Source organism: Carica papaya, chromosome 6, assembly GCF_054855325.1.
Source record: "Carica papaya isolate Zhongbai chromosome 6, ASM5485532v1, whole genome shotgun sequence".
Classification (NCBI taxonomy): domain Eukaryota; kingdom Viridiplantae; phylum Streptophyta; class Magnoliopsida; order Brassicales; family Caricaceae; genus Carica; species Carica papaya.
Window position 1 is genome coordinate 14030776 of NC_142314.1, and position 27504 is coordinate 14058279.

At 32.2% G+C, this 27504-nt stretch overlaps 4 protein-coding genes across 5 annotated transcripts; 2 read left to right on the forward strand and 2 right to left on the reverse strand.

The window, feature by feature from the left end:
* Positions 1–1446: 1446 nt before the first annotated feature.
* Positions 1447–8765, forward strand: LOC110817080 (structural maintenance of chromosomes-like protein, putative (DUF3531)). Of its 2 annotated transcripts, XM_088222905.1 has the most exons (9): positions 1447–2015; positions 2121–2208; positions 2989–3074; positions 5523–5601; positions 5807–5866; positions 8018–8081; positions 8195–8273; positions 8371–8442; positions 8524–8765. In XM_088222905.1, exons 1-9 carry the CDS (start codon positions 1549–1551, stop codon positions 8624–8626), a joined length of 1098 nt encoding a protein of 365 aa, XP_088079031.1. In that variant the 5' UTR covers positions 1447–1548; the 3' UTR covers positions 8627–8765. The 2 variants fall into 2 exon arrangements, with proteins under 2 accessions (XP_088079031.1, XP_088079032.1); XM_088222906.1 differs by lacking the exon at positions 8018–8081 and having other exon boundaries at positions 1449–2015; positions 8152–8273.
* Positions 8766–9528: 763 nt separating this feature from the next.
* On the reverse strand, positions 9529–17107 carry LOC148253318 (uncharacterized). Its single transcript, XM_088223326.1, has 6 exons — positions 16997–17107; positions 15517–15731; positions 14938–15172; positions 14679–14764; positions 11632–11723; positions 9529–9767 (listed from the first exon to the last, which is right to left on the reverse strand). Exons 1-6 carry the CDS (start codon positions 17105–17107, stop codon positions 9529–9531), a joined length of 978 nt encoding a protein of 325 aa, XP_088079452.1.
* Positions 17108–21103: 3996 nt separating this feature from the next.
* Positions 21104–22270, forward strand: LOC148253319 (uncharacterized). Its single transcript, XM_088223327.1, has one exon. The coding sequence runs from the start codon at positions 21104–21106 to the stop codon at positions 22268–22270; it is 1167 nt and encodes a 388-aa protein (XP_088079453.1).
* A 3137-nt stretch (positions 22271–25407) lies between these two features.
* LOC148253320 (secreted RxLR effector protein 161-like) lies at positions 25408–26419 on the reverse strand. Its single transcript, XM_088223328.1, has 2 exons — positions 26303–26419; positions 25408–25926 (listed from the first exon to the last, which is right to left on the reverse strand). The coding sequence occupies exons 1-2, from the start codon at positions 26417–26419 to the stop codon at positions 25408–25410; spliced, it is 636 nt and encodes a 211-aa protein (XP_088079454.1).
* Between the last annotated feature and the right edge of the window lie 1085 nt (positions 26420–27504).

Genomic DNA, 27504 nt, shown 5'->3' on the forward strand with positions numbered 1-27504 from the left:
TTATTAAGAAAGAGAAGGGAATTGCTATATACTTAAATAAAAAGCACTACCCATTTAAAAGGCAATGACATAATAAACCACTATTCATCAAGGCTTTAGTGAAAGATGAAAAAAGCATTTATGTATGGTATATGATCGGTTCACCATCAATGTGTATCCAATGAAGACCATCCTAAAGTTGGGGATTGACCTTCTAAGCTTAAAGTATTTGCATGGACGTATGAGGATATGTTAGAGGTCAATATACACATTGTAAAAGACACAAATTACACCTATCCATATGTGTAGCTAGTTAAATAGAAGTTAAGAAGACCTAGATTAGAATGAACAAAATTAGTAAAAGAAGAATTTATCAAATAAATAATAGTACACTTTGTTTGAGGTGGTTAACTATCCAAAATGATTAACAAATATAATATTAGTATCAAAGAAGGACGAGAGGGTTTTAATGTATATGGATTATGTTCCATCCAAAAAAATGTGTGGATCATAGAAACTTGAACAAAAACATGGTTAAAATATTATTTTCTATCACCCGTGTAAAATTATTGGTCAATAATACCACATTTAGTTATCAATGAGTTCTCATGATATACTCAAATTTATTGGTCGAGATCCAAAAAATAAAGACTATATTCATCATAAGACAAAAATTCTACAATTAAAAATCATTTCATTTGAGTTGAAGAATATAAAGGTAACATACCAAAAAATTATTATATCATAATTACGTGAAATGAAATAAGTCGTAGAGCAATAAAAGTATGCATGGATAATAAAATGATGAAATAAATGATTGAAAAAGTCGCCTTATAGTAAATCTTTGAAAATGTTAGAAAAATATAATTTTTGACAAAAGATGAAGAAATATATATTTAAATTGACATGTATAACGTTTCTTAGTTAACTAGCCAAAATTTGAATAATAAAAATTATTTTAAATAAATTAAAATTAATATAAAAGTTTTGTAAACATAGAAAAAAAAAATTACCTAAAGAAGTTTTAGTAAGTGCACTACTTCATACAAAAAAAAAATAAAAAAAAGACTTAGTTGACCTGCCCACTAATCTTCAAGTTATTCAATAATAAAAGACTAGCTTGTTGAAGGGGTGAGAATAAGGAAACAAAAAAATTGAAAAAATTAATGAACACCTAATAAACCTTAATAGTTTTGAAGCTCCCAATAGCAAGTCAGGGTGTTCTTAAAGAAGAAGCCATACGGGCAATGCTACAGAGCATGTAAAGATTACAAACTTCACTTCAAAGTTACTAGCATTGAAATTTCTATTTTTTTTCCTTCTCCTTCCTTATAATGTTTATTTGAAATTGCTTTGCTCCAAGAGAATTGATTAATAATATTAGGCTACTTACTAAAATTCTAGAAAAACTTATATATTTATATATTTTATATTACTACCCCTATAATAATAGAAACCAAGAATTCAATTACTTATTAGTTTCCTTTTCAACAATACTAAACATAAAAACCAATAAAATGCTCATAATACACAGAATAACTCAACATCTAACAGAAATCTAGGAAGAAAATGTTCGCGGCGACACTCGGAGGGATTTACACTGCAGACGGTTCTACCAAAACTCTTCATTCTCTCCCAGTTTCATCATCCGACACCAATTACGCTTTCTCGTTACCCCTCTTTGTCATCAATAATGGAATCGGAACCAACAACAAGAACAGGAGACAGTTTGGTTCACTCATTGCCTTAAACAAGAAAGCATCATACAGGGTTTTGCCAACCCATGCATCAGCGGCTCATGAGTGCGATGGTAACAGTATTAATCATCAAGGAGAAGAGAGAAAAGGACACGAATCTTCCTCCGGTAGCTCTGGTGTCAATGGCACCGCCACCATCAGTGTTTCTGGTGGTAATGGAGGAGTGGCGGTGGCCAAAGGATCAGGGACGACGGCGAGGGGGAGGAGGCTCCTTAAAATTCGTGAAGAGAAGAGGAAACGCGAATATGATCGTCTTCATAGTTACCCTGCATGGGCTAAGTATTTGCTTCTTATTCTTGTTCATTTTATATTCTACCTGTTTGTCTTTTTACCTCAACCAATTATCTGGGTTTCTGAGTTTACTGTTGTTTCTGTGGGATACAGAGTCCTGGAGGATGCCTGCAAGAATGATGCTGAGCTCCGTGCTGTTCTTGGGGACAGTATCGGCAACCCTGAACTCATGAGGAAAAGGGTATTTATCTTTTTGTTTGCTAACCTTTCCTGCTTTTTAAGACATTCACTCTCTCTGTCTCTATGTCTCTTTTGTCTCTTTTTCTTTTTCTTTTTTTAAGCCATAACTTCATCTTTCCTTATCAATGGTGGATTTGTTTCTTGCTGATAATTGACCGACAAAAAATCGGTATTCCAAGTTATCTTCACTGTAGACTCCCTTAACAAACTTCTTGTTTGTACAAAAGAAACTTTGTGCTTCCTGGGATTCCTCGTTTATAGACAAAGTATTATTTTGCATATTAACCGCTATTTTTCAAGTTGCCTTAAGGATAGAGAAAATGTAAGCATCGAATAGAATAGTTGTTCTTTTAGAGTTTTCGGAAGCTAAAGTTTGTTTCATCCAGCAGACAATTTGAGAAGGTTATTGCTTTGGAAGAAACATGGAAATAATGATATTGAACCTGAATTTACCATTCTTCAACAATCATAATTATGCATATGGGGAAGCATTCACCATTTTTCCACTTCAGCCATTGGATGGACGTGGAGAAGCTGCTAATAATTTATCTAAATGGTTGTGCATTAACTTCTTTACTATTTTAGTATCAATAGGATCCCATTAGTGACGCTACGATTAACTGAGTTGCAGCATAAATATTTGGAAAACTCAAATCTCCTTAACCTCATTTCTTCCTTGTCCAATTTAATTAAGTGGTTATGCATTAAATTTTTTACTGTTATCAGCGCGCTAGTATCAAGCAAGACCCCATTAATGACACTATGATTAACTGAGTTGCAGGTTGAAGAACGAGTCCGACAGAAGGGTAAAGATTTCCACAAACAAAAAACTGGCTCTGTGTTTGCTTTTAAAGTCAGCTTTAGAGAGTAAGTTGACACATACATCTGTTTATCTCTTGTTTTATTTTAATTTATGAGTTTATCTATTGTAAATGTTTGTTGCATCATTTATGAGACCGTTAGGCAGGGGAAATAAAGATGAAGAATTTTCATAGTTTCATACAATTAACAGTTAACTATGTAACTATAATCTCATGATTTAGTATTCTTTTTGCTACTTGGGTAGTCTGCTCAAAAGCAGTTTTGAGATTGATAAGTCAGTTGCACTATGAAATGAAAGCACATGCTGCTTAAGGGCGTAGACCTAAGACTGTTATAACATCCAGAGATAAATAGTAGAAGCTTTCAACTGTTGACAGGAAAGAAAATTCCATCTTTTCTGTACATTCTGGACTTTGCTTTTGAGTTCTCGAAATACATATCAAATCCTTTCAACAATGAATATGCCCCTAGGTGTTCTAATGCCTAATGGCAGTTCTATCTTGATGAAGTGCTCAGTGAAAGGAACCTTACAGTTTCTAAATACGGGAACTGCATACCAAAGCAGATATTTTTTGCTAAAGAAGAGAGACAATCTTATGCTGGTTTCCATTATTTCATATGTTACAATTTTTCTGTTGAAAGATCCTTAAGATATACTTCTAAATTTCAAGTGTTTTTGTTATTGATCTTTATCTTATAAAAAAATCCAGGACATTGGCTGTGCCATTTGATCTTATGCATAATGGATGCATTCTAGTGAAATGGTTGAGGTGGTTTATGATATTGCTATATAGTTCAACTTATAGTGTTTATCAATCAAGGCACTAACTACACAATGTTTCAAAGAGAATTGATTTCTTTTTCAAATAAAAGTGTAGGAGTATATTAAATATCGGCACCAAGGAGATGTGACCCATGTAAAAAAATTTACATGTCAATGAGCATATCTGCAATCGCTCAAAAGTCTTTTAAGCTATATGTGCTATGACCCAACATAATGGAGTCAAAATAGTGAAACCACCTGTTCTTAAGATTCATGGAAGACTCTTCCTGCCCATCAAAAGCCCTCTTGTTACGTTCCTTTCAAATAACCCAAAAAATGGACAAGGGGATCAGACAGGCAGATTTGCTGTTGCCAATAAGCCCCTCCCAAGTAATTAATTCATTTATGACCAAGCCCGCCATCATCCAATTGATACCCATGAGCCTGTAAACAAGGGTCCAAAGATTGTAGGAAGACCAGTAGGTTATTACAGGATTCAGCGGTGCATTTGCAAAGAAAACATCTATTAACCATAATTTTTCCTCTTCTCATTAAGTTTTCAATAGTCAAGATGTGCTCCTTGGACGCTACCTAAGCGAAAAGCGAAACTCTTGGAGCGGCAAGGTTCTTCCAGATGATTTTATGTGGGAAAATAACCCTCCCCGCTTCACTGTATCTGTTGAGGTTCCTGTAGAAAGAGCTAACCGAAAAGCAGTTACTTTTCCTCAATGTCCAGTGCAGTCTGTCCCTGTTGTTGCTAAACTGAACAGTGTTCATCAAATGTAATAATTTTTCATATTCAACAACCTCCCAGTCATTTCAATTCCTGTTGACAGTCAGTCACTGTGTAAACCCGGCGATCAGCATCGTGGAAGGCCTCCCGCACAGAGATAGCTGATTTTTAGTGTTGTGTGAATAAGTAAATTGATTGAACCACTTGTGGTAAGAAAAATAAATGACAGCAAAATGTATGTGCTTTCGCCCATTTCACCTGTTTTCACTGACAAAATTAATCTTGGGTTCACTATAGGAGAATTTGGGAAATTACAAATGTGGTCTCTCTTTCAAATCCTTAGCCCCTAAATGCACCCAAACTCACAAAGTTTTGAATATTCTTGTTCTGAGAACAAAGACATATGTAGCGAATTTCGGGAAAAAAAAACCCTACAAAACTTTGGCTTCACCAGGCTCGCCTTTGTTCGCTCACTCTGCTACGTCAAAAGGCCAAAAGTTTATGGTAATTTAGTCTTGTGAAATAAAGAGGCATTGATAGTTGAAATATTAGTATTAGTAGATAAAGCATAAATAAATGTAGCTGAAAAGAACTGATGAAGGTGTATAGTTCTTTTTTTTCATATATGAAGGTGTAAATTCTGACCATTTTCCCTCTTTTATGTGAATATAGGTTGTAAATCAGTTATGAAATTTCCTTTTATATTCTAAATTATGATTAAGGACTTAAGTCTGCTATTCAACTTTGTACAACCCTAAATCTTGTTGGAAAATAATGATTGAATTATTTCTCTTTCGAGAAAAATTAGTGATTGAGTTTACATATAGGTAAATCAAAAATCTTTTCTCACACATTAAATTGTGATAATATTCGTGATAGTTACATTTGCAATTACATTGATTATTCTTTCTTTCCTTTTTCCTAATCTTGTAGAAGTTGCACTAAATAATTCCTACAACTTCATTTTTCAATAATTTGTTTCCTTTTGAGGTGACAGTTTCAATCCTGTTGATTCCTGTATATGGTTTGAGCTATATGGATCACCTTCTGATCGGGATGTTGATCTTATTGGTAGTGTATGTAACTTTTCCACATTATCCTACCATTTCCTTATTTGAGCACTGTGTTTTTGTTAAAAGATTGTCATGAACATGTTGTTTTAGTTATTCCAAAAAATCAACGCATGGTTTTAGTTAACACCTTCTGTTGGATGGTCATAGTCATCTGGTTGATCTGTCTTAGACTTGGATGCTAGTTATAATTAGTTGGAAATGTGCACAGGTTATTCAGGCGTGGTATGTTATGGGACGTCTGGGAGCCTTCAATACATCCAATTTGCAGGTTTGACTATCAGTCTGTTCTGTGTTCCTTTTTCTTTTTCTTTTTTTTTTTTTTTTTTTTTTTTTTTTGTGGTTATGTCTACTGTTTATTTTCTTGTGACTGTGTATGTATCTGTCCAATGATGTCCATTTTTGTTTCTGGCTCAATAGTCATGTCTTTGTCAAACTTCTGTTGTTATTTGCATCAGCTTTCTGTTTTATATATAAACATCATTTAATGGGTTGCATGAAGGAAATTGTCATCTACATATTTGCAGCAGGGAATTTCATAGATTTACAAGCTAATGATTCAGAATTTGAGGCATTTATTGCAAATTTTTAGTTAGCCTAGATATAGTTTATTTGAAGTAGGGTATTTGTCAGTAAATACCGGTGGATGGTCCAAAAAAAAAACATTGTAAAAGTGCAATTGACTATGATACTAATAGATTATTTAGCCAGGTTTCTATTTGTGTGCCTGTTATGAAAAGGCAGAAGTCTGAAAATTTTCAAAAATAGAATTTCTTTTAATTAAAATGAGAATTTATTTTTAGCTTTTGATGAATGTGAAATCAAAAGCTGAAAAATAGGTTGTTCTGAGATATGGTTTGTGCTGCAATAAATGAATGATGTTATGTTGAGTATGTTTATTAAATTTTTAGTGACTTATTTATAATCCAATATTTGTAGCGAAATTTGGAGGATTAGAGCCAAGGAGTCATGGCCCCTGTAGTCCCCTTTGGCTCCGGTAGTGACTGTTAGGAGCAGCAACAAATCGACCAAGCTGAATACATGAGTCTTTGAATTAGATTATTTGAATTGTGTCAAGCTTGAATTTGGTTCAAAGTTTGATTCAAAAATTCTTTTAGACTTGAGTTCGGCTTGTTTACAAAGAGTTCAAACTCAAATAAGTTTGAACTATATAGAATTTAACTCGATAAACTCAGTAAAAAGCTTGCTTAACGTACTATTTTATCTAATTTTACTTAAGTATTTATAGATATATTTAATACACAATTAAAATCTTATAATCTCTAAAACATATTATATATTTTAGTTTGATAAAGTATATAACATATTTTTAATTTATTAACAGATAAATGAATACGTTTTCAAGTTTTAAAATCAAATACCTTCAGGTTCCACTTCAATTTGTTTAGCTAAGGAATCTCTTTTCATGCTCAATTTCAAGTTTGAGTTCTAGTTTGACTGAACTTTAATGAACTTTGGCTGAGCTGAATACAAACTATTCATTAATATACTTCTTTGTTATTGCCGATAGGGACTACTACTTTTGCCTTAAAAGTGCTTTTAGCTGAAGTCATTTTTATAATACTTTTGGCAACTCAGTACATGTACAAGCACTAGTAGAGCCAAAAAGACTCTTAAGTGCTCATTAGTAATTTTAAGGATCCTATTCAAATTTGTCAGCTTATTAGTGTAACGAACATGCTGGTAATTAGATACTTATGAGCAGTTTTAAACAGCAAAAAAAAAAGCGTGCATTAGGTTAAGTACCTCTTTTGTAACTTTTTAAGTTATACATTTACAATTTTAAATTGATTACATTTACCAGATACACTAGAAACATTTCTTTTACCACCTCACATTAACTTTTTTTTTCTGTATGGAAATTACGATATTTAAGTTATTTATGCTCACTTTGTACTTTAAGCACTAACACCCTCAAAACCTTGCTCTACTTTTGCAGTCAAGAAGGAGCCTTCTTTTGTTAACGAGAGAAAAATAGGCCTTTTAAAGCTAACTCGCTGATGAAAAAACAGAAAAGAAATCTAACAAATCTTGTCATGCATTATCATAAGCCACAAATGATCTGATTGAAATGAAGTCCCTTTCTCAATAGCATTCTAGGATTGACTTAGCATTGCCATTGTGGATTTCCTCCTATGCTCTTTAATTGTCATATTCTTTATGCTGATGACTTAGTTCTTCTTTTTCTTCCTAAATTATGGAGGGATGTTATTGAATTTATTTTAAAATCTATTTTCAAGGAATTAACAAAACTATTTAAATTTGTTTTAAAATCATTTTCTGCTGAAGATAAAAGAGTAGGACTTTCAAATTCAAGTCAGGTAGGAAACTGGATATATGATTCTTCCTGACCATTTAATGGAAACTGGTTTGAACAAGAATCGAATATGGAATTTGGCAGAGGCAGAAAAGTGGATGTGCCAGCTATTATCATCCTGACTTTGAGCCCATTTCTCCTCTAACTAGTATGTCAGTTTTAGATATGAATTTGAAAAAGAAAAATATTAAAATATTATAATGAACCAATGATGACAGCTAGCAAATTCATCCATGGAATACGATCCTCTATATGATGCAGAAAAGGGTAGTAAAGCGATGCCATCTTCATTCCACGATATCAGTGACGTTGAGTTTCAGGATAATTGGGGACGTGTATGGTATGGTTTTTATGACATAGCAAATGCTAAAATTCATCATCGCTTTCGTTTCTTGCTATGAAAGAGATATAATCCAAGTCGTATTTCTCAACTGCAGGGTAGACCTTGGTACATCTGATATTTTTGCCATTGATGTACTCCTCAACTGCTTGACAGTATTGAATTCAGAGTGAGTCTTATACAGAGTGATGCCTTAGTTTCTTATATTTTTCTGAAACTCTCTCTGCAACTCCTCTTTCTTTAATGGCAGGTATTTGGGCATTCAACAAGTAGTTTTTGGTGGTCGGAAAATGGGTGATTGGGAGGAGGGAATGACAAACCCTGAGTTTGGATACAAATCTTTCAAAATCTGAGGAAAAAACCTTGTGTATGTTGTAGTCATAGTAATAATCTTTTGCTTTTAAAATCAGTTTTTGAATTTTTTGGACTTGCAGAATTCACCTTGTAATAATTTTTCGTTTAATAACCATTAAGCCAATGGCTTGTGATTCATTATGATATTTGGTTAGATAGTAGTAAAGGTTGAAATAAATTTGTAATTAATACAAAATGATTATCATAACCATCTTTATTAAATTTATTTAAAAAATTTATGTATTTTATGTATATATAAATTAAATATATATCATGGTAAATTGATAAAATTCATAATCATTTATCTTAATAATATTTTTTTATAAAATTATAAAATCTCAATGTAAAATTATTCTAAAACTTCATTATTTTATAACTTTCTGTTCTAAATTAATTACCTGCTCCTTTTCTGTCAAACCAATAAGCTGACCCACAAGCTGGAACCAAACAAAAAGAGATGTTAATCCTTACATGCATACATATATGCATACATACATGAATGGCATTCTTTGTTTTTCTGTGAGAAAAGCATCATCAATCATCAATTAATCATGGCCATCATTCATCTCATCCTATCATCACCTTTAACTAGTCAAACACAATACTTCATATATAACATGTCTTTTAGATGAATATAAATCAGTTCTCAGTCTCCCACAACATAATTATATATGTCTGCTAACAACATCAAGTTATTAAGGATAAGCCCAGAAAAAAGATCATACCCTACTTGCAGTAAACAGCCAAAAGGCTCACCATGAAGGTAGTACCTGCAATACTATATACATTCTATAAATATAGGGCTGATCATCACTACATCATATACAATTGATTTTAAATATGACGGAAGTCCTACTGATGAAACTGATAAGAACCTTTGATTATTGAGGGTGATGATCAATCAGAACCTACGAGACACGAAGAAGTTGAAATCATTGTGCTTGAAGTTGAGCTGACCGAGCCAGCTAAAAGCAGTGGCTTCATAGGCTAGGCGCTTCTCTTGGTCTTTTACCTCTGGTTTAAGCCACAGCGGTCCACCCAGCTTGTAAGTAGACATTGCAAATGGAGGCAGTGCAATTTCATTATCTTTCTTACTTTTACCTCTAATCTTCTCAACATTCTCTTCCCTTTCCGCAGCTCCTGGTATCATAATATAGCTTTTAGTTATGGGGAAAATTTTAAGAGATAAACTAACTTAATATCTTGTTGAAAATAGGAAGAAGAAGAAAGATAGACTAATATAAAAACTCAAATTTTTTGTTTGTGTTGTTGCAAAAAAACCTTCAAATATACGAATATATATAGACACTAAAATTTTAAAATTTTAAATATATAAATGATAATTAATTTTAATTCATAAATTATAACCATTTAAGAAAATGCAAAACACTCGATATTGAAATCTAACTCATGAGCAATAAACACCTACAAAAGAAAAAAAACCAAAATGCATATATATATATATAACATTAACTAGGAGTTTGTATAATTTGCAAATTGTTATTTTTAACATTAATACTTAATTATATACGCTCACAATAGCATGTATATCTATATATAGATCTACAAATAATCTCAAAATCACAAATATGTATTCACAGTTGCATGCATCATGCATATTGTCACTGTCTATGTGCTCATAATAACATGTATATCTATATGTAAATCTACAAATACTCTCAAAACCACAAATATGTATTCATTGTTGCATACATGCATCTTATGACTATGTATATATGCTCCTAATAATATGTATATCTATACGTAAATCTACAAACTATCTCAAAACCATAAATATGTATCCACTGTTGCATACAAGCATATTATTACTGTGTATATATGTTCACAGAGACATATATATCTATATGTAAATCTGAAACCAATCTCAAAACGTAATATATATCCACAGTTGCATACATGCATATTATTACTGTGTATATATGCTTACAATAACATTTATATCTATATGTAAATTTACGAACCATTTCAAAACTACAAATATGTATCCACTACTTATGCATATTATTACTGCATATGTATGCTCACAATGACATGAATAGATATCTACAGTTGCATACATGTATATTATTACTGTGTATATAAGCTCACAATAATATTTATATTTGTATGTAAATCAAGAAATTATTTTAAAATCACAAATATGTATCTACAGTTATATACATGCATATCGTTACTGTATATATATGTTCATAATAACATGTAATATTTACATGTAAATCTACAAACCATCTCAAAACTACAAATATTTATCCACAATTGCATACATACATATTTTTACTGTATATATATACTCACAACAACATGTGTATCTGTATGTAAATCTACAAACCATCTCAAAACCACAAATATATATCCAGAGTTGTATACATGCATATTGTTACTGTGCATATCTGCTCATAATAATATGTATATTTATATGTAAATCCACAAAAGATTCCAAAACTACATATATGTATGTACAATTGCATGCATACATGGTACAATGTCAACGAGTTTAATTAGTTAACGTTCTCTTCAAACAATTTACACTAACCCTTCATAAAGTGGTATCTATAAGAGTGCTTCACTTTCTTCCAGCATTGACAGGAGACAAATGTATAACCACACACACATATATATACATATGCATAATGTCTTCCAAAACAAAATTACAATCTCACAGCTCAACACCCAGTTAGCCTCGTCTCCAGCATATATACATAAATATATATGTATGGAGAGAGTAACATTCACAAATTTGCTACCAGACGACCACAATCACATACTATCACATGTATGATGTTGAAAAGCTGTGGTGTACATCAGTACTCATTTACAGAAACATTTATGAATACCTGATGTAATTCCACCCCACCAAAAGTTCCAAATAAATACTCAAATGAATCATCTTCTTATTATTTTCTTTTGGACACTCTTGCTAAGTAGACATTTAGATTGCATTTAGTACATACATATAACAAAAGAAAAAGAGGTGCATATATACCTCCTGAGGGATATGACAACTGATGATAAGTCAGGAAAGAAGCAGCTAATCCCTTAACACGCTTTGCTGCTGACACATGATATATAGGGTACCTAAAAGACAATATTGGTTAATATCTTGAAGATAAGTAATTGAAACACATATTCTTAGATATTAAAAGTCAAATTTAACATGTTAAATTTTATTTAAAGAACCGATTCATTAAAGAATATTACTGTATAATCACGAATTCATTTTAAACCAGAGTTTAGGACTCTTATTTTGAAAACACAGATGCTCTAATACCATGAAAATCCTACCCTTATCACTTCGGCAATCTCAACAATAATCCTTGTATCATTTCACAGTATCTTTAATCTTTATTCCCAACTCATTTCTTATCATATTCCAATGCTCTACTCCTTAACTTGGTGATATTTTTATATATTATCTAAATCCCTTAGTTAACTTTATTTAATAAACCTACTTATATCCGCCACAATAGTTGAGTTTCTTTCAGAGTCCAACTAGAAGTCTTATAATTCTATTCCATCTTCCTGTACTGTTGAGATATATAGATGCTTTACTCGTCCAACGAAACAACTAAACTTCTTCTCTCAATCCATCTTCCTTTCTGTAAGACTCTGCCTAATTTCCATACACCAAACAAACTAATCATTCCTAATTAATATATATATATATATATAGAGAGAGAGAGAGAGAGAGTCTTGTCTCTAGCTCTATCCTATCCATCTTTATCTTTTGAACCTTCTAATTTTACCATTACATCCAAGGATCAAAACTAAGTAAAAACATGAGTGATGAGTACAATGCACTCCTATATAAAAATATTTGGACTTTGGGTTCATTATCTCAAATGCTAATGTGATTGCTTGCTAATGAGTTTACAAGATTGAACAAAAATAAGATGGTACTATTCAAATATTTAAAACCTTTCTTAGTGCTCAAGGCCATCATTAATTTGAAGGATTGAATTATATTAAGACTTAATGTCCAGTATTCACTTAACTGCTTTTTTGTCAAATTTTTTTCATCAGTGGCTTATTTATCAATCTTGTATAAAAAAGATGTAAACTCATCAATATTTTACTAATACTGTGCAAATAAAATAACTCTAATATTTCTGTCATCATAATCACCATCTCCATCACCATCACCATGTTTATAAATTAAACAAAACAAATTATGGTTTATGTCAACCTCTCATCTATGGCACCATTATTTTTTCACACTTATTGGAACTCAATTGATTTTGCTTTGAGTCGATCCTTTAATGTTTATCACTCATCAATATTCTAATATGGTTGTTCTTCTATTGCACATGAATGACATTGTTCTCATGACTTTCAGTTTTATTTACCTAAACTAATTTGTTTTACATGCTTAAAGTTGACATTTTCTATAATTGACTTGGACATCAGTCATAAAAATATAGAGGTATGTTTCTTAACCACGCTAATGTAAGCAAAGTATCTATTAAAATGGGATGTTCTTGATTAGTATGAGTTGATAACTTCTCCATTCCTTAACTATTGTCATCTTATAATTAGATTGAGTAAAAAATTTAACAGATTAGAGCATTCTTGTAGAGTACTCACTTAATAATGATAGTAATGACACTTTATGTAATATTTGTTCTTAATTAGGCATTCCGATAAATGCACATCCCACTAAATTATCATTTTCAAGCTATCAAAATCTCATATATATTGATGGCAATATTTATTTTGGTCTTCAACTTTACAAGAATTTTGCTGATGTGATTAAGAGGTTTTTGTTATGTTGATTAGAATATTTTCCTACCACAAGCAATTAAACCACCGAAGATAGCTTCTTTTAATTGGATTCAAATTCTATTTCATCGTTTGCTAAGAAAACATACAATTTCGAGATCAAGAAATAAGTTAGATATCAAGCTCTTGCAACAACAAATTCGAAAACTTATTGATTTTATAATATATACATTGAATTATATATCTATTCTGGAGTTGGATATACATTTTTTTCCTAGAAAGATCTAAGCCAATCATTTAGTAGTTATCTACATTTCTTCATTTAGCTAATACTTTTACTAAGCATTTTATCTTTACAACATTATGCTTGTTCATCTATGCATGTTGCGGTTTTGATAGATTAAATAATAACATTGTATGAGTATTCAACACTTACCTTATTTCGAACTATTCTACCTTAGCATTTAGTTATGTTATGACTCTACTATCTTTCTACATTCTTATATATATATTATTATTATTATTATTATTATTATTATTATTACTATTAGTATTGCTATTATTATTATTTTAAACAAATAGGGAGGAACAACCATTCACAGTCCTTTCACAAATTTTGGATTAAAAATACTTTCTATTCATATTAAAAAAATATTAAGGTCACAAATATTAAAAGATCAACTCCTATTACAAACAAAACTTAATAAAGAAAAAATAATAATAATTTGTCTTCTCTTGAGACTTGGTTCTATTCAACAGCAATTTATATATAATTTTTTAAAACGCGTATTTTTATTTTAATTTTAACAGAATTAGCACTAGTATAACCCCTAACTTACGAGATTAGTTATCAATACTAGTGATTTAGCCATTAGATTAAAATTTTAAAAAAATTTATTTTTTTAAATATCGACATATATATAGTAGTTTAAGAACTATTACTGATAGTTATCATGTAAATTTAAAGTTATTGTGATAGTTTTATTTCAAGAATGCAACATATCATCTAGACTTAATAAATGATTTATCACTCTGTTCTAAAAATATATCTAACTACATTAGCATTAATAGAGTATTAATAAGAAAATGAGATTTAAGGGCTGTTACTTCCATTTATATTCTTAAGAGAAAAATTATATAAGATATAAATGGAAGCAGTATAATATCTTTTAAAAGTTTTAGCAAAGTATATATCAAATCATTAATTTCTAAGAACTTTAATCTTGATTAAAAATTATTAAATAAGATAATAAAATCCTTAACTGAAAAGAAAAATCAAATACTAATAAGAAAAGAATGAAATAGCAAACATACCAAGAAATAGCTATCCAACTATATGGTGTAAGATCTACACTCTTGAATTGCTGCAAACCTGGATAGGTTTTAGATAATTCCTTAATCTGTCAAAACATAACATTAATTCTTATTTTGTTAGAGTTTAATGCCTTGTTTTTTACAGCTTCATCATAGAATAATAAATATGTATATGAAAACATGAACTGATCTTGCAAATGAAAATTCATTCGACAGTTAATTGGTAATTAGGGTTTATTTATTAGATAGGGTAGTTTACCTTCTGCACAAAGGGAACCCTATCATAAGGGCTGATTATTTCATTGTATTGCATGTATAAGTGGCCAAACTGATTCACTGGTGCATCGACAATACTAGCAACTGCATTGTTAGTAGTAGAATCAATTGAAGCGCTACTTGAGTTGTCTAAAGATTTAGAAATCTTATCACTTGCACTATCATCACTCTGAGAATACTCATTATTATTCTCCACCTTCTTCCCATATGTATTTCTCCTGTAAAACAAAAATACAAAAATTTTCTATAAAAATTATTAATTATTCTAATAGTAAATGTAATTTGACAAATCCTATAAGATTGGTGTACTGAAGTTTTTTATTTTAACAAAATTTTGATAAAAGTTTTAAATGTATTAAAAATATAAACTCTATCAATTACTTCAGACTCTTAAAGTACCTTATAGTTACTCAATTCTATATCGATTCTCACTTTGCAAATAAGTATAATATATATAAAAGAACAAGAGCTATTGTTAATGACATAACTTACTCATGTTCATCCCACATGTAGTTTATGAATTTGTAAAGAAAAAGAAAAGAGAGAATGTAGAAGGAGATACTTATTAGGACGAAATGATTTGTTAGTGAAGATTTGCATTGCAGATAAAGACGGGTTATAGTATTGCATGACAGTATCATCATGGCCTATGACGATTGGAACACCAGCACCGTACGCACTCCATTCAGCACATGAATCCCAAAAATCTTCCAAACCATAACACTTCACCATTTCGTCTTCATTAGGTACCAAGCATCCATTAGAGCTATCACATTTCTACAACATAAACAAACCCATATAATAATTTTCAATGCTTCGGACTATTTAAAATTTTGCAAAGTAATAAGAAGAAGAAGAAGAAAGAAGATAATTAGAATAATTAAGTTTCTTGTTCTTTCATTTATCTTACTTAATGTGCTTGTATATTTATGGAAAAGTATATCATATATAAATTAATATCATTGAGACAAAAAGTTAATATGCTCTTGATCTGGCATAAAATAATTAAGGTAAATACTAAAAATCTTTTAATTTATTTATATATCTAATTAGTCGAACAACAAACCTCAAAAAAGATTTAGAAGCAAAGAATGTGTTTCCATTTACCTTCAACTTGTATACACAATAGATTTTCATGTAATAATAAATGTGCATATAGTGAAGAATGTATTATAATTTATCTTCAATGTTCGAATATAATAGATAATTATAGGTTTAAGTAATTTAGTACTATTCGACATTGAAAGCACGATAAATTTTTATATAATAATAGATATTCATGTAATAAAAACTAGTAGAGCTAAAAAAAAGGTAATAAAGTGAATTTAAATAATCTAGTGTTATTAATTTATCGACTGTTCTAACAAAAAATTAAAATTAAAATAAAAATAATTTAATACTACTTCATTAAAGAAAAAATACATAGCTAGAACTTAAAGAAATAATAATAGCTTGTAAAAAATTACCTGAATAAATTAGTTGAGGCAATTGACGAAATTAAACTTGAGGACATGATGAAATTTAAAATATAAAATAATAAGAAGGAAGTCAACTATGTGAGATCTTACACCCACCGACTATCCTCATATTAGTAGTAAAAGAATTGAAAGTAAGTAACCATTTATCTCCCTTGATTGAATCAACAGAGCAAAAAAGTTAGATTTTTTTGTGTAAAAAAAGAAAAAAGAAAAAAAGTCAGATCTAAAAAGTAAATTTAAAACAAGGAAAGGAAATCAAAACCCCTAAAAAGTCTCAACCAAAGAAATGATTCCATAGATATAAATTTTAGAGGGGAGAAAAGGGAAAAGAAAGAGGAAAAAATCTCTCCTACCCCCAAACAAAGAAAATGTGTAAAAATGATCGGTCAGGTAAAAGACTAGATAAATTAAGAAATTATCTTACATATCCATCTCAATTTGAACAAAAAAAAAAAGAACAAATACAAAGAATACTGATGTACTATTTTAGAATAAAAAAAAAAAAAAAAAGTCCAACTCACAATATCGAAACAGAAAAAGGAAAAAATAATTAAAAAAAATTACCTTAGTAATCAATTGAGCAGGAACAATAGGAGTAATGAAATCAATAAAGGAATCGAGATTGGAAAAGTTAGGATCATGAGTGATTCTAGGATCCCAAGGAGGAAATGACATTGTTCGGTCAACGAGAAAAAAAAATGGAAAATTCTCAAAGATTTCTATTTTTTCTTCTTTCTATCTAATACCAAACAAAGGGAAAAGAAAAATTACAGACTAAATTTCATCGGATGGTGATAGGTATAAGAAGGGTATGACAGTGAGAGATTTTAGGGCAAACTGTTTAGTATGAGACAGTGAAGTATTAAAAAAAAAAAGAACAGATTAAAAGGAAACGAAATAAACGAGACATTCACTATAGCATCTAAAAATTTCACACATGGCAATTCACAACTCACTCTCATTTGACAGTTACATTTCATTCAAACTCTTCTTTTTTTTTTAATCCCAAAATTCTTACTTATTGACTTCTTTTCCTACATGCATTAAATGGGAGAATTTCGGTTGAAACCATTCAAACTCTCTCCATTTTTTAAAAGATATTTTTATAATTAAAAAATTAAAAAAGAAACTGAAGTTGAATACAAACAAAATCGGTGTATACGAGGAGGAGTTTTATTTTTTCAGTGGGTCCCACTAAAAAAAAAGCACTTATTCCAAACCAGACATAAAAAAGAAAACAGAGAAAATTAAATAATTAATTAATTTTCTCCCATCTATTGCTCATAAAATTATGAATATATTAACATGTATATCATCCATAAAATTATAAATATATTACCATGTGTATCATATTCGCCTTCCTTTTCAATTTTTCAAAGAAATTAAGAATATTTGTTAAAAAAAAAAATTAATTAATTAATAAGGCGCTCCAAAAATATAAATAATTTAGTACAACACATAAATGTAATTGATTAATTTTAAATTTATGAGAAAAAATTATGAATAAATTTATGTTCTTCTTAAAATATATATAAAATTGTATGACAATAAATTACAAATTAACAGTTTTATACCAATTTATCATATAATAAATAGTGAGTCGATACCTAATTATGAAATTAGTTTGATTTCTTAACAAGTTTCTATTTTAAAAAATTAAAATATTATTTGTAAAAACATCTTCGGAAGATTGAGAGAATAAAATTATGTCATGGACATAGATTAATTATTATGATGGCATTTAATAGTACAATTGTAAACTAATATCATAAAAATGAGAATGTTTAATAGCACAATTATAAACTTATGATTTTTTGACATATCTAGAATAATATAATTAAAAATTATTATTTTTTCGTAAACAATAATACATAATATGATTTTAAGCTCTAATACATGTTGGATGCAATTTTTCTATTAAAAATAGTATAAATAAGAGAATAATATGCTTAGATCACATGTACTTTCTTTTGTCATTATGAGAATGCTCGACCATTTAGTATCTTCAAAACAAAGTGTAAATTTAAATTTATTTTCCTTAATTGTCCTATCGATAAAGTAGATTCTGTCTTAATAATTTTTAGATTCTCATATTTGAAATACTTCATTCTCTATTTCGGTTAATATCTCAATTATTTAAATTCCTACCGTTTCAAACTTTTTTGATGTTAATAAAAACTAACCATACATATGAATAACAATGGGTAAGACTATTTCAAACTAAAAGTGTGTTACTTATAAAAAGTATCTTCACTAAATGATCATGTACTCAACTAACACCTCTTCTATCAATGACTAAATGGTTATTTTAGGCATGTAATATATATATATATATATATATATCATATTATAATCATGTATCTACAATGCATATAAGTCTACACTTTATTCGTTCTTCATCAATGAAAAGTTACATAAAAAAAATCTTTCTATTTGTATTATATAAAATAATAGATCAGTCAACAGTTTATAAGGATTAGTAAAAATATAAATAAGTTTTATCAGTTAGTTATCTATAGTTTATGAAAAAATCTTTGTTCTGATTACCATTTTAAAATTTGAAGTAACGCATCATCTATTTGTCGTATTGCATATACTGTACATTTTGTACATAACTTTTTTATACGGAATAACTAATTGTACATGTGTTACGTGCGCATGTACTCTTCGTATATGCTTGTAGGCTTGTGTGCATGCATGCATGTTTATGTTGTTATATTGCGTATATTATATTTTTTCTAAGTAAATTTTTTATAACGAATAACTAATTGTATATGTGTTATGTGCGCATATACTTTCTATATATGATTATAGTTACGTGTGAACCTAAACTTATATTAATGACAAATAACTCCAATAATTAAAAACACAAATGTATAAATCTAGTGATGGCAAAAAATCTATGATCCATCAAAATTTTTGTCTTGTCAAAGAACGTTGTAGGTTTTAATCGATTCTAAACTAAATCATGTCAAATCAAATCAAGTTTTTTAAACTATCTAATTAGAGTAGATTAAATTCGAATTTAAGTTCTAAAAATCAGCTCGAACCTAGTTTATTACTATATACATTATAAAATATTATGTACTTTTAGGTTTTAATGGAAAATAATACATATAAACTGAAAATATATAAGGAAAAGGGAAACCTTAAAACTAAGAATCCCAAGCGCCCTCAATAACCACCTCCTTCCTTCATCTCCATCTTTATTTTCACACTCAGTATCTCCATCTTTAACCAGCTCCTCGACAGCTTGACATGTGTGTTCGTTCATCAATGAGTAAGTGACACAAGGAGCCCGTGACAACTAACAGACCACTTAGCATTTGTGGCTTCGCCTGATATAACTTCATCTTAAGCTTTACAGTTCTATGGCTTCACTTGGGCAATGTAGTTTAGGTAAGATCTTTTGAAGTTTGGGTTTAAATATTTTTCTATTTTGAAATTTTTTTATTACAAGTAGACCCAGAACCATATCTTAAATTAAATTTTCATTTTTTTTGTATTTTATTTCTTTAGTTGTATGCATTTATGTATGTATATTGAGCGGTATGTGTGTCAGTTTAAACTATAGTCTACTTATGACTCTCCAATTTAAAAGACCTATAAAAATAAGTCCCAAATGTTGGAAATTTAGAAGACCTGTACAGCAAAAAGAAAAAATAAATAAATAAAACATAAGTGAAAGCAGAAGAAATACTGACTGCAGTAATTTCAACAAGCAAAGATATCAATGAAAGGAAGAATCAAGTTAAGAAATCTTTGGAATTGCTGTGTATTTTTCCAGAACCGAAAGTGCCTGTTATACAAGGTTTCTTACAACTGACAGCTAAAAAAATCTCAATTATACTCATGAAATTAGTCACCCACGTGTAACAAGCATTATCTCAAACATGTAGTGGGCATAACAATAACTACATATGAAAATGCTAAAAAATAGAGACACCATTAACCAACATAGCAACATAATCTAAAAATTAAAAATAAAATCAATTTTGAATCATACTTTTAACACTCCCCCTTGCTTCAAAGTTGCACACTCCAAGATTTGGCCTAAAATAGACATGTTTTCATAAGGGAGGGAATTTGTCAAGACATCTCCCACTTGCTCATTAGTGTTGCATTACTTAAGTTGAACCTAACCACCAGCCACCAGATCACGGATGAAATAACTTTGAATGTCTGTGTTTTGTTCTTCCATGAAATACTGGATTTTCTCTCATTGTAATTGCAACTTTGTTGCCACAAAAAATGTTAAAATTAATGATTTTTTTTGTTAAGTTTAAATTCAAAAAATGAAAATTCACCGTTAAGTTGTATCACAGTAGGATACGTAAATTTCATGCGATGTGTATGCATGATTTTCGGATGATCTGATTTGATCGTTTGGTTGATGTAATCAGTTTAAATTTGTATTGCTTATATATATATGAGAAAATAAAAGAAGAAAACTACTCCTCTCCAGAAAAAGCACGTCTCTTCATAACAGCAAAACAGAGGCAGTTGCATAAGCTTGCTCTGTTTTGCTGCCCTCTCTCTCTTCAACTTTTTCTCTCTACGTTTGTTCAATCACAGAGCTTCCCTTGAAGCTTATTTTCGCTTTCGATCAACAAGTGGTATCAGAGCTAGGTTTTCCTACGTCTCAGGTGAATCAAAAATTTCTCAAACCCGATGGCTACCTCAGGAACTACCCCTGCTCCGCAGTTCAACGGAGAAAATTACCATGTGTGGGCAATAAAGATGCGAGCTCACCTCAAAGCTCTGAGTTTATGGGATGTTATTATAGACAATAGCGAACTAAACCCACTACAAGAAACTGCTACATTGAACCAGATTAAAAGGCACGAGGAAGAGAAGGCCAAGAAACCAAAAGCAATTGCCTGCCTCTTCTCAGCGGTTTCGAACAGGGTTTTCTCTAGGATTATGAACTATGAATCACCTAAGGAAGCGTGGGAGAAACTGAAGGAAGAGTTTGATGGAGGAGACAGAAGCAAGAAGATCAAATTACTGAGGCTAAAAAGTGAATTTGCATTACTCAGAATGCAAGAAAATGAGTCTGTTAGGGACTATGCCTCCAAACTCTCGGATATTGTGAATAAAATGAGATTGTTGGGGGAGGACTTTCCTGAATCAAGGGTGGTAGAACAAATTCTTATAAGTTTACCACCAAAATTTGAGTCTAAAATCTCAGCCTTTGAGGAACTTGCAGATATTGGTAAGATTTCTTCAGCTGAACTAATCAATAAGCTGCAATCACAGGAGCAACGTGTTAACATGCATGCTCGTGTACCTATTGAAGAAGCCTTATTCTCGTCTCAAACCAAAGCTACCCCTTCAAATCAGTATCAAGGCAGAAGGAATGGAGGAAATCAAACTGGAAACCAAAGTTCCAGAAAACAGAAGAAGTATCCTCCTTGCAACATCTGCTCCCTCACAAATTATTTAGAGAGTGAATGCTGGTATAAGGGAAAGAAAGTTGTCCAATGCAACTTCTGCAAAAGACTTGGCCATAAGGAGAAGTTCTGTAGGCAAAAACAAAAGCTGGAAGCTACACAATCTAAGCAGGAGTTGCAACATGTAAATGTCACTGAGATATCCAGTGAGCAAAGTAATACAATTCTTGTTGCTTCAAGTGAATTGACAGTGGAAGACAACAGCCTCTGGGTTGTTGATAGTGGTTGCACTTCTCACATGTGCAAGAATGAAGCCATGTTTGTGTCACTTGACAAATCAGCAACAGGCCAAGTAAGACTTGGAAATGGCATGCTGGAAACCATCAAGGGCAAAGGCAACATTGCCATTGAAACCACGGAAGGCAGAAACTTATCACTGATGTAAATTTTGTTCCTACACTCTCACAGAATCTTCTTAGTGTGAATCAGATGACTGATCGAGGCTACTCGGTTGGATTCAAGGATAACTGCAGGATATATGATCCTGAGGATCGCTTGATTGCTTTCATCCAAAAGAAGAATCAAGTCTACTCCTTGAAACTCAGAGAAGTAATTGAGAGAGCCAGTGTTGCCTCTGTAACTGAATGTGAGATTTGGCACAGGTGCCTTGGGCATTTTCATGCGGCTGGGCTACAACAACTGCAGAAGGGAGGTCTAACCAAGGACTTCCCAAATATTGCAGTCACTGAGACAGTATGTGGTGCATGCCAGCTGGGGAAATTGGCAAGGAATTCATTTCCTTCGCAAGCAGATTGGAGAGCAAAAGAGAAGCTGGCACTTATCCATTCTGACATTTGTGGTCCAATGACAGAAAACTCCATGAGTGGTTGCAGGTATTTTGGCTTGTTCATAGATTATTTTTCCATGATGATTTGGGTTTGTTTCCTGCAGAATAAAGCTCAAATTTTTGGTGAATTCAAGAAGCTCAAGATTATTGCAGAGAAGGAAAGTGGCAGTGTACTGAGGTGCCTAAGGACAGATAATGGGCTTGAATTCAATTCCAGCCAATTCAATTATTTCTGTTCTGAGAATGGGATCAAAAGGCAGCTCACGACACCATATTCTCCTCAACAAAATGGTGTATCGGAGAGGAAGAACAGAACCATTATGGAAATGGCAAGAAGCATGCTTGCTGACAAGCACCTGCCTAAAGCCTTGTGGGCTGAGGCAGTGAACACTGCTGTGTTCCTGCTCAACATGCTGCCTACAAAGGCTGTAAAGCAGATGACACCGGTAGAGGCCTGGAGTGGCATCAAACCATCAACAAAGTATCTAAAGGTGTTTGGATCAGTGTGCTACTGCCATGTCTCGGATGACAGGAGATCCAAGCTAGAAATAAAGGCTGAGTTGGGAGTATTTTTGGGATACAGTACTGAAGCAAAAGCATATAGAATTCTAAACCTGAAAACCAACAAGCTTATGATTCGAAGAAATGTAACGGTGGATGAAAACAGCTACTGGAATTGGGAGAAGCAGAAAGTCGAACGAGACTGTGTCACATTTGAAGAAAGAAAGAAATTAATGACAGTATCAAACCCAACTCAGAGTGATGAAGAAGATGAAGAATGTGAAGCAGAAGGGAGAATAAAATTGAAAAGTCTAGCTGACATCTATGAAAGGTGCAGTTTTGCCTCAAAAGAACCTTCCTCTGTTGAGGAAGCACTTCAGCAGCAAGAGTGGAGACTTGCTATGGAAGAGGAAATCAGGATGATTGACAAAAACAATACTTGGTCTCTGGTAAAATTAAGTACAAACAAAAAACTAATTGGAGTAAAGTGAATGTTCAGAGTGAAACTCAATCCGGACGGGACAACAAATAAGCACAAGGCACGGCTTGTGGCAAAGGGATACTCCCAGCTTCCAGGAATCGACTACACAGAAACCTTTGCTCCTGTGGCCAGATATGAAACAATTAGACTCACTTTGGCCATGGCAGCTCAGTTTGGTTGGAGTGTGATGCACTTGGATGTGAAATCGGCCTTCTTGAATGGTAAACTGAATGAAGAAATTTATGTTGAGCAGCCACCGGGGTTTATTCAACTTGGAAAGGAGAGTCACATCTATCTTCTTCACAAGGCCCTATACGGCCTCAAACAGGCTCCACGAGGCTGGTATGATAAGTTAAATACTTACTTACTTCACTGTGGGTTTGAGAGAAGTATGACAGAAAACACATTGTATGTGAATAAAGATGAAGACCGACTTATCACTGCAGTATATGTTGATGATATACTGGTGACAGGCAGCAACAAAAGAAAAATGATAGAGTTCAAGCAGAAATTGAAAAATGAATTTGAGATGTCTGATCTTGGGGAAGCTACCTACTTCCTAGGAATGGAGATTCAACAAAGCAGCTTGGGTATTTTTCTTTCACAAGGCAAGTATGCCAAAGAAATACTAAATAAATTCAACATGAATCACTGTAAATCAGTATCTACACCACTGGTGTCCAACCTAAAATTGTCAAAGGACGAGAAAGGTAGCAAAGTCGAAGAGGGGAATTACAGAAGTCTGATTGGGAGCCTTCTGTATCTCACAACTACCAGACCAGACATTTTATTTGCAGTGAGTTTACTTTCAAGGTACATGGCTTCACCGAGGGAATCACACTTACAAGCTGCCAAACATGTGCTGAGGTATTTGAAAGAAACCTGGAATTTTGGTGTTCAATTCAAAGCAAAAGCTGAAGGTGGAGTAGTCGGCTACAGTGACAGTGACTGGGAAGGAAGTGTAGAAGATGCACGTAGCACAACTGGGTACTTGTTCAAACTAGGCTCCGGTGTTTTTTCATGGGTATCTAAGAAACAGGATACTGTGGCTCAGTCCACAGCTGAGGCTGAGTATGTAGCCGCAGCTACAGCAACTAACCAAGCAATTTGGTTGAGGAAGGTGTTCAACGATCTAAAGCTAGACAAACAAACACCTACAGTGTTGTATGTAGACAACAAGTCTGCAATTGCCATTGCAAAAAATCCTGTAATGCACGGGAGAACTAAACACATCAACGTTAAGTATCATGCTATACGTGAAGCTGAGAGGAATCAAGAAATAAAGCTGATACATTGCTCCTCCGATGATCAGCTTGTGGACATTCTAACCAAGGCCCTATCTAAAGCTAAATTTGAGGATTTGCAGGAAAATGTGGGGATTGGTGAAAAAAGTCATTAAGGGGGAGTGTTAAAATTAATAATTTTTTCTATTAAATTTAAATTCAAAAAATGGAAATCCACCGTGAAGTTGTATCACAGTAGGATACGTAAATTTCGCGATGTGCATGCATGATTTTCGAATGATCTGATTTAATCGTTTGGTTGATGTAATCAATTTAAATTTGTATTGCTTATATATATATATGAGGAAATAAAAGAAGAAAACTACTCCTTCTCTCCAGAAAAAGCACGTCTCTTCATAACAGCAAAACAGAAGTAGTTGCATAAGCTTGCTCTGTTTTGCTGCTCTCTCTCTCTTCAACTTTCTCTCTCTAAGTTTGTTCAATCACAGCGCTTCCCTTGAAGCTTATTTTCACTTTCGATCAACAAAGAATCTTAGTTGCACCTTTCTGTTCTTGGCCGAAATCTGCGAGCAAACGCCTGAGTCATACAACTTGACAAGCTGCTGAAGTTGCAACAGCATACTCTGCTTCAGATGATACAATGCTTTCGTCGCTTGTTTTTTAGAACTCCAAGTGACAGCTCCAAATCCAAGGTAAAAAATGCTACCTGAAGTGCTTTTCCTGTCCTCCAAAGAACCTGCCCAATTGCTGTCCGAAAAACCAATCAAACAAAAATCAGAATTTGCAACATTCCAAACTCCATAATCAACTGTTCTAACCACATAACAGATGATACGTTTTGTTGCTCCAAGATGATGCTTTGAAGGATTATGCATAAACCAAGAAACAACACCGACCAAGTATGCAATATACGATCGTGTATGAGTTAAATAGATCAATCCACCTACTAAACTTTTGAAAATCCTTGCATCTGCCATGTCGGTATTTTCTTCAACTTGTAACTTCTCATTCAAGTTCATGCGTAGCTGCTGCTTTACAGTTCAACATATTAAACCTTTTAAGCAAATCAGTAGCATATTTCATTTGAGAAATAAAAATTTCATCTTTCTTTTGCAACAATTCAAGACCTAGAAAGTAAGACAACAATCCTAAATCCGTCATCTCAAACTTCTTTAACATACCAAATTTAAATTCATCTATTAATACACTAAATGAACCCATGCAAATCATATCATCAACATAATGACAAATCATGAGAAAATCAGTACCTTGCCTCTTTAAGTAAAGAGTAGGCTCATGGACACTTCTCATATACCCATTTGAGCAAAGATGGGCATCTATCTTGCTATACCAAGCCCTAGGTGCTTATTTTAACCCATAGAGAGTCTTTTTCAACTTGTAAACTTTGTCTTCTTTGCCATTGATGATAAATCCTTCAGGTTGAGTAACATACATTTCCTCCAAGAGTTCTCCATTTAAAAAAGCAGATTTGACATTGAATTGATATCCAGGCAGCTTCATGTGCGAGCAAAAGCCAAGAAAGTTCTCACAATTTTAAACCTTGCAACTGGTACGAACGTGTCGTCATAGTTGATGCCATAAGTTTGCACGTATCCCTTGACAACCAGCCATGCTTTATGCCTTTCAATACTCCCATCAGCATGATATTTAGTTTTGATTACCCATTTCAGCCCAATAGCATTTTTTCCTTCAGGTAAATCCACCATCTCCCATGTTTGATTTTTGTTGATTGCATTTAACTCTTCCTTCATGGCCTTAATCCATTCTTCTTTTGCATATGCTTTTTCAACATTAATTGATTCTGCAACAAATAAGGCTTGTTTGTTTGCATATATCTCCCTCAATGATCTAAACTTTATTGGAGGAGATTCTTCTGAAGAACTTTCTGAAGTTAGTTGTGTAGAAGAGCTGTTGTATGGGCTGTTTGTTGGTAATGAATGCTAGAGAATGTGACTGCTGGAACTCCATTGTTGGCTTCAGTTGGAGTTTCAAAATCTAGTGGAATATGATTTTCTACAGCTACCTCTCCATTCTTGTTCCAGTTCCTGCTTGCTTCTTCATCAAATACCATATTCCTGCTCATAGCTACTTTGCCATTCACAGGGTTATATAGCCTATATACTTTGCAATGTGTGCAATAGCCAACAAAGATGCATTTTATTGACTTTTCATCAAGTTTACTCCGAATTTCAGAATTAACCAAAGTATAGGCAATACAACCAAAAACACGTAATTAGTTTACCCAAGTCTTGAAACCGTTCCAAGCTTCATATGGAATTTGATTTGGGACTGCTCTTGTTGGGGATAAATTGAGAAGATAAACAGCAGTAGAAATTCCTTCAGCCCAAAATTTATTTGGTAGGCCTTTAGCTTTTAACATGCTCCTTGCCATCGCAACAACTATGCGGTTCTTTTGCTCTGTCACACCATTTTGCTCAGGTGTGTAAGGTGCTATCAATTGTCTAGAAATACCATGTTCTTCACAAAACAAAGAAAACTAGTTAAATAAAAATTCACCTACTCTGTCCGTCCAAAGTGCCTTTATTGATGTTTCACTTTGCTTCTCAACATAAGCCTTAAACTTT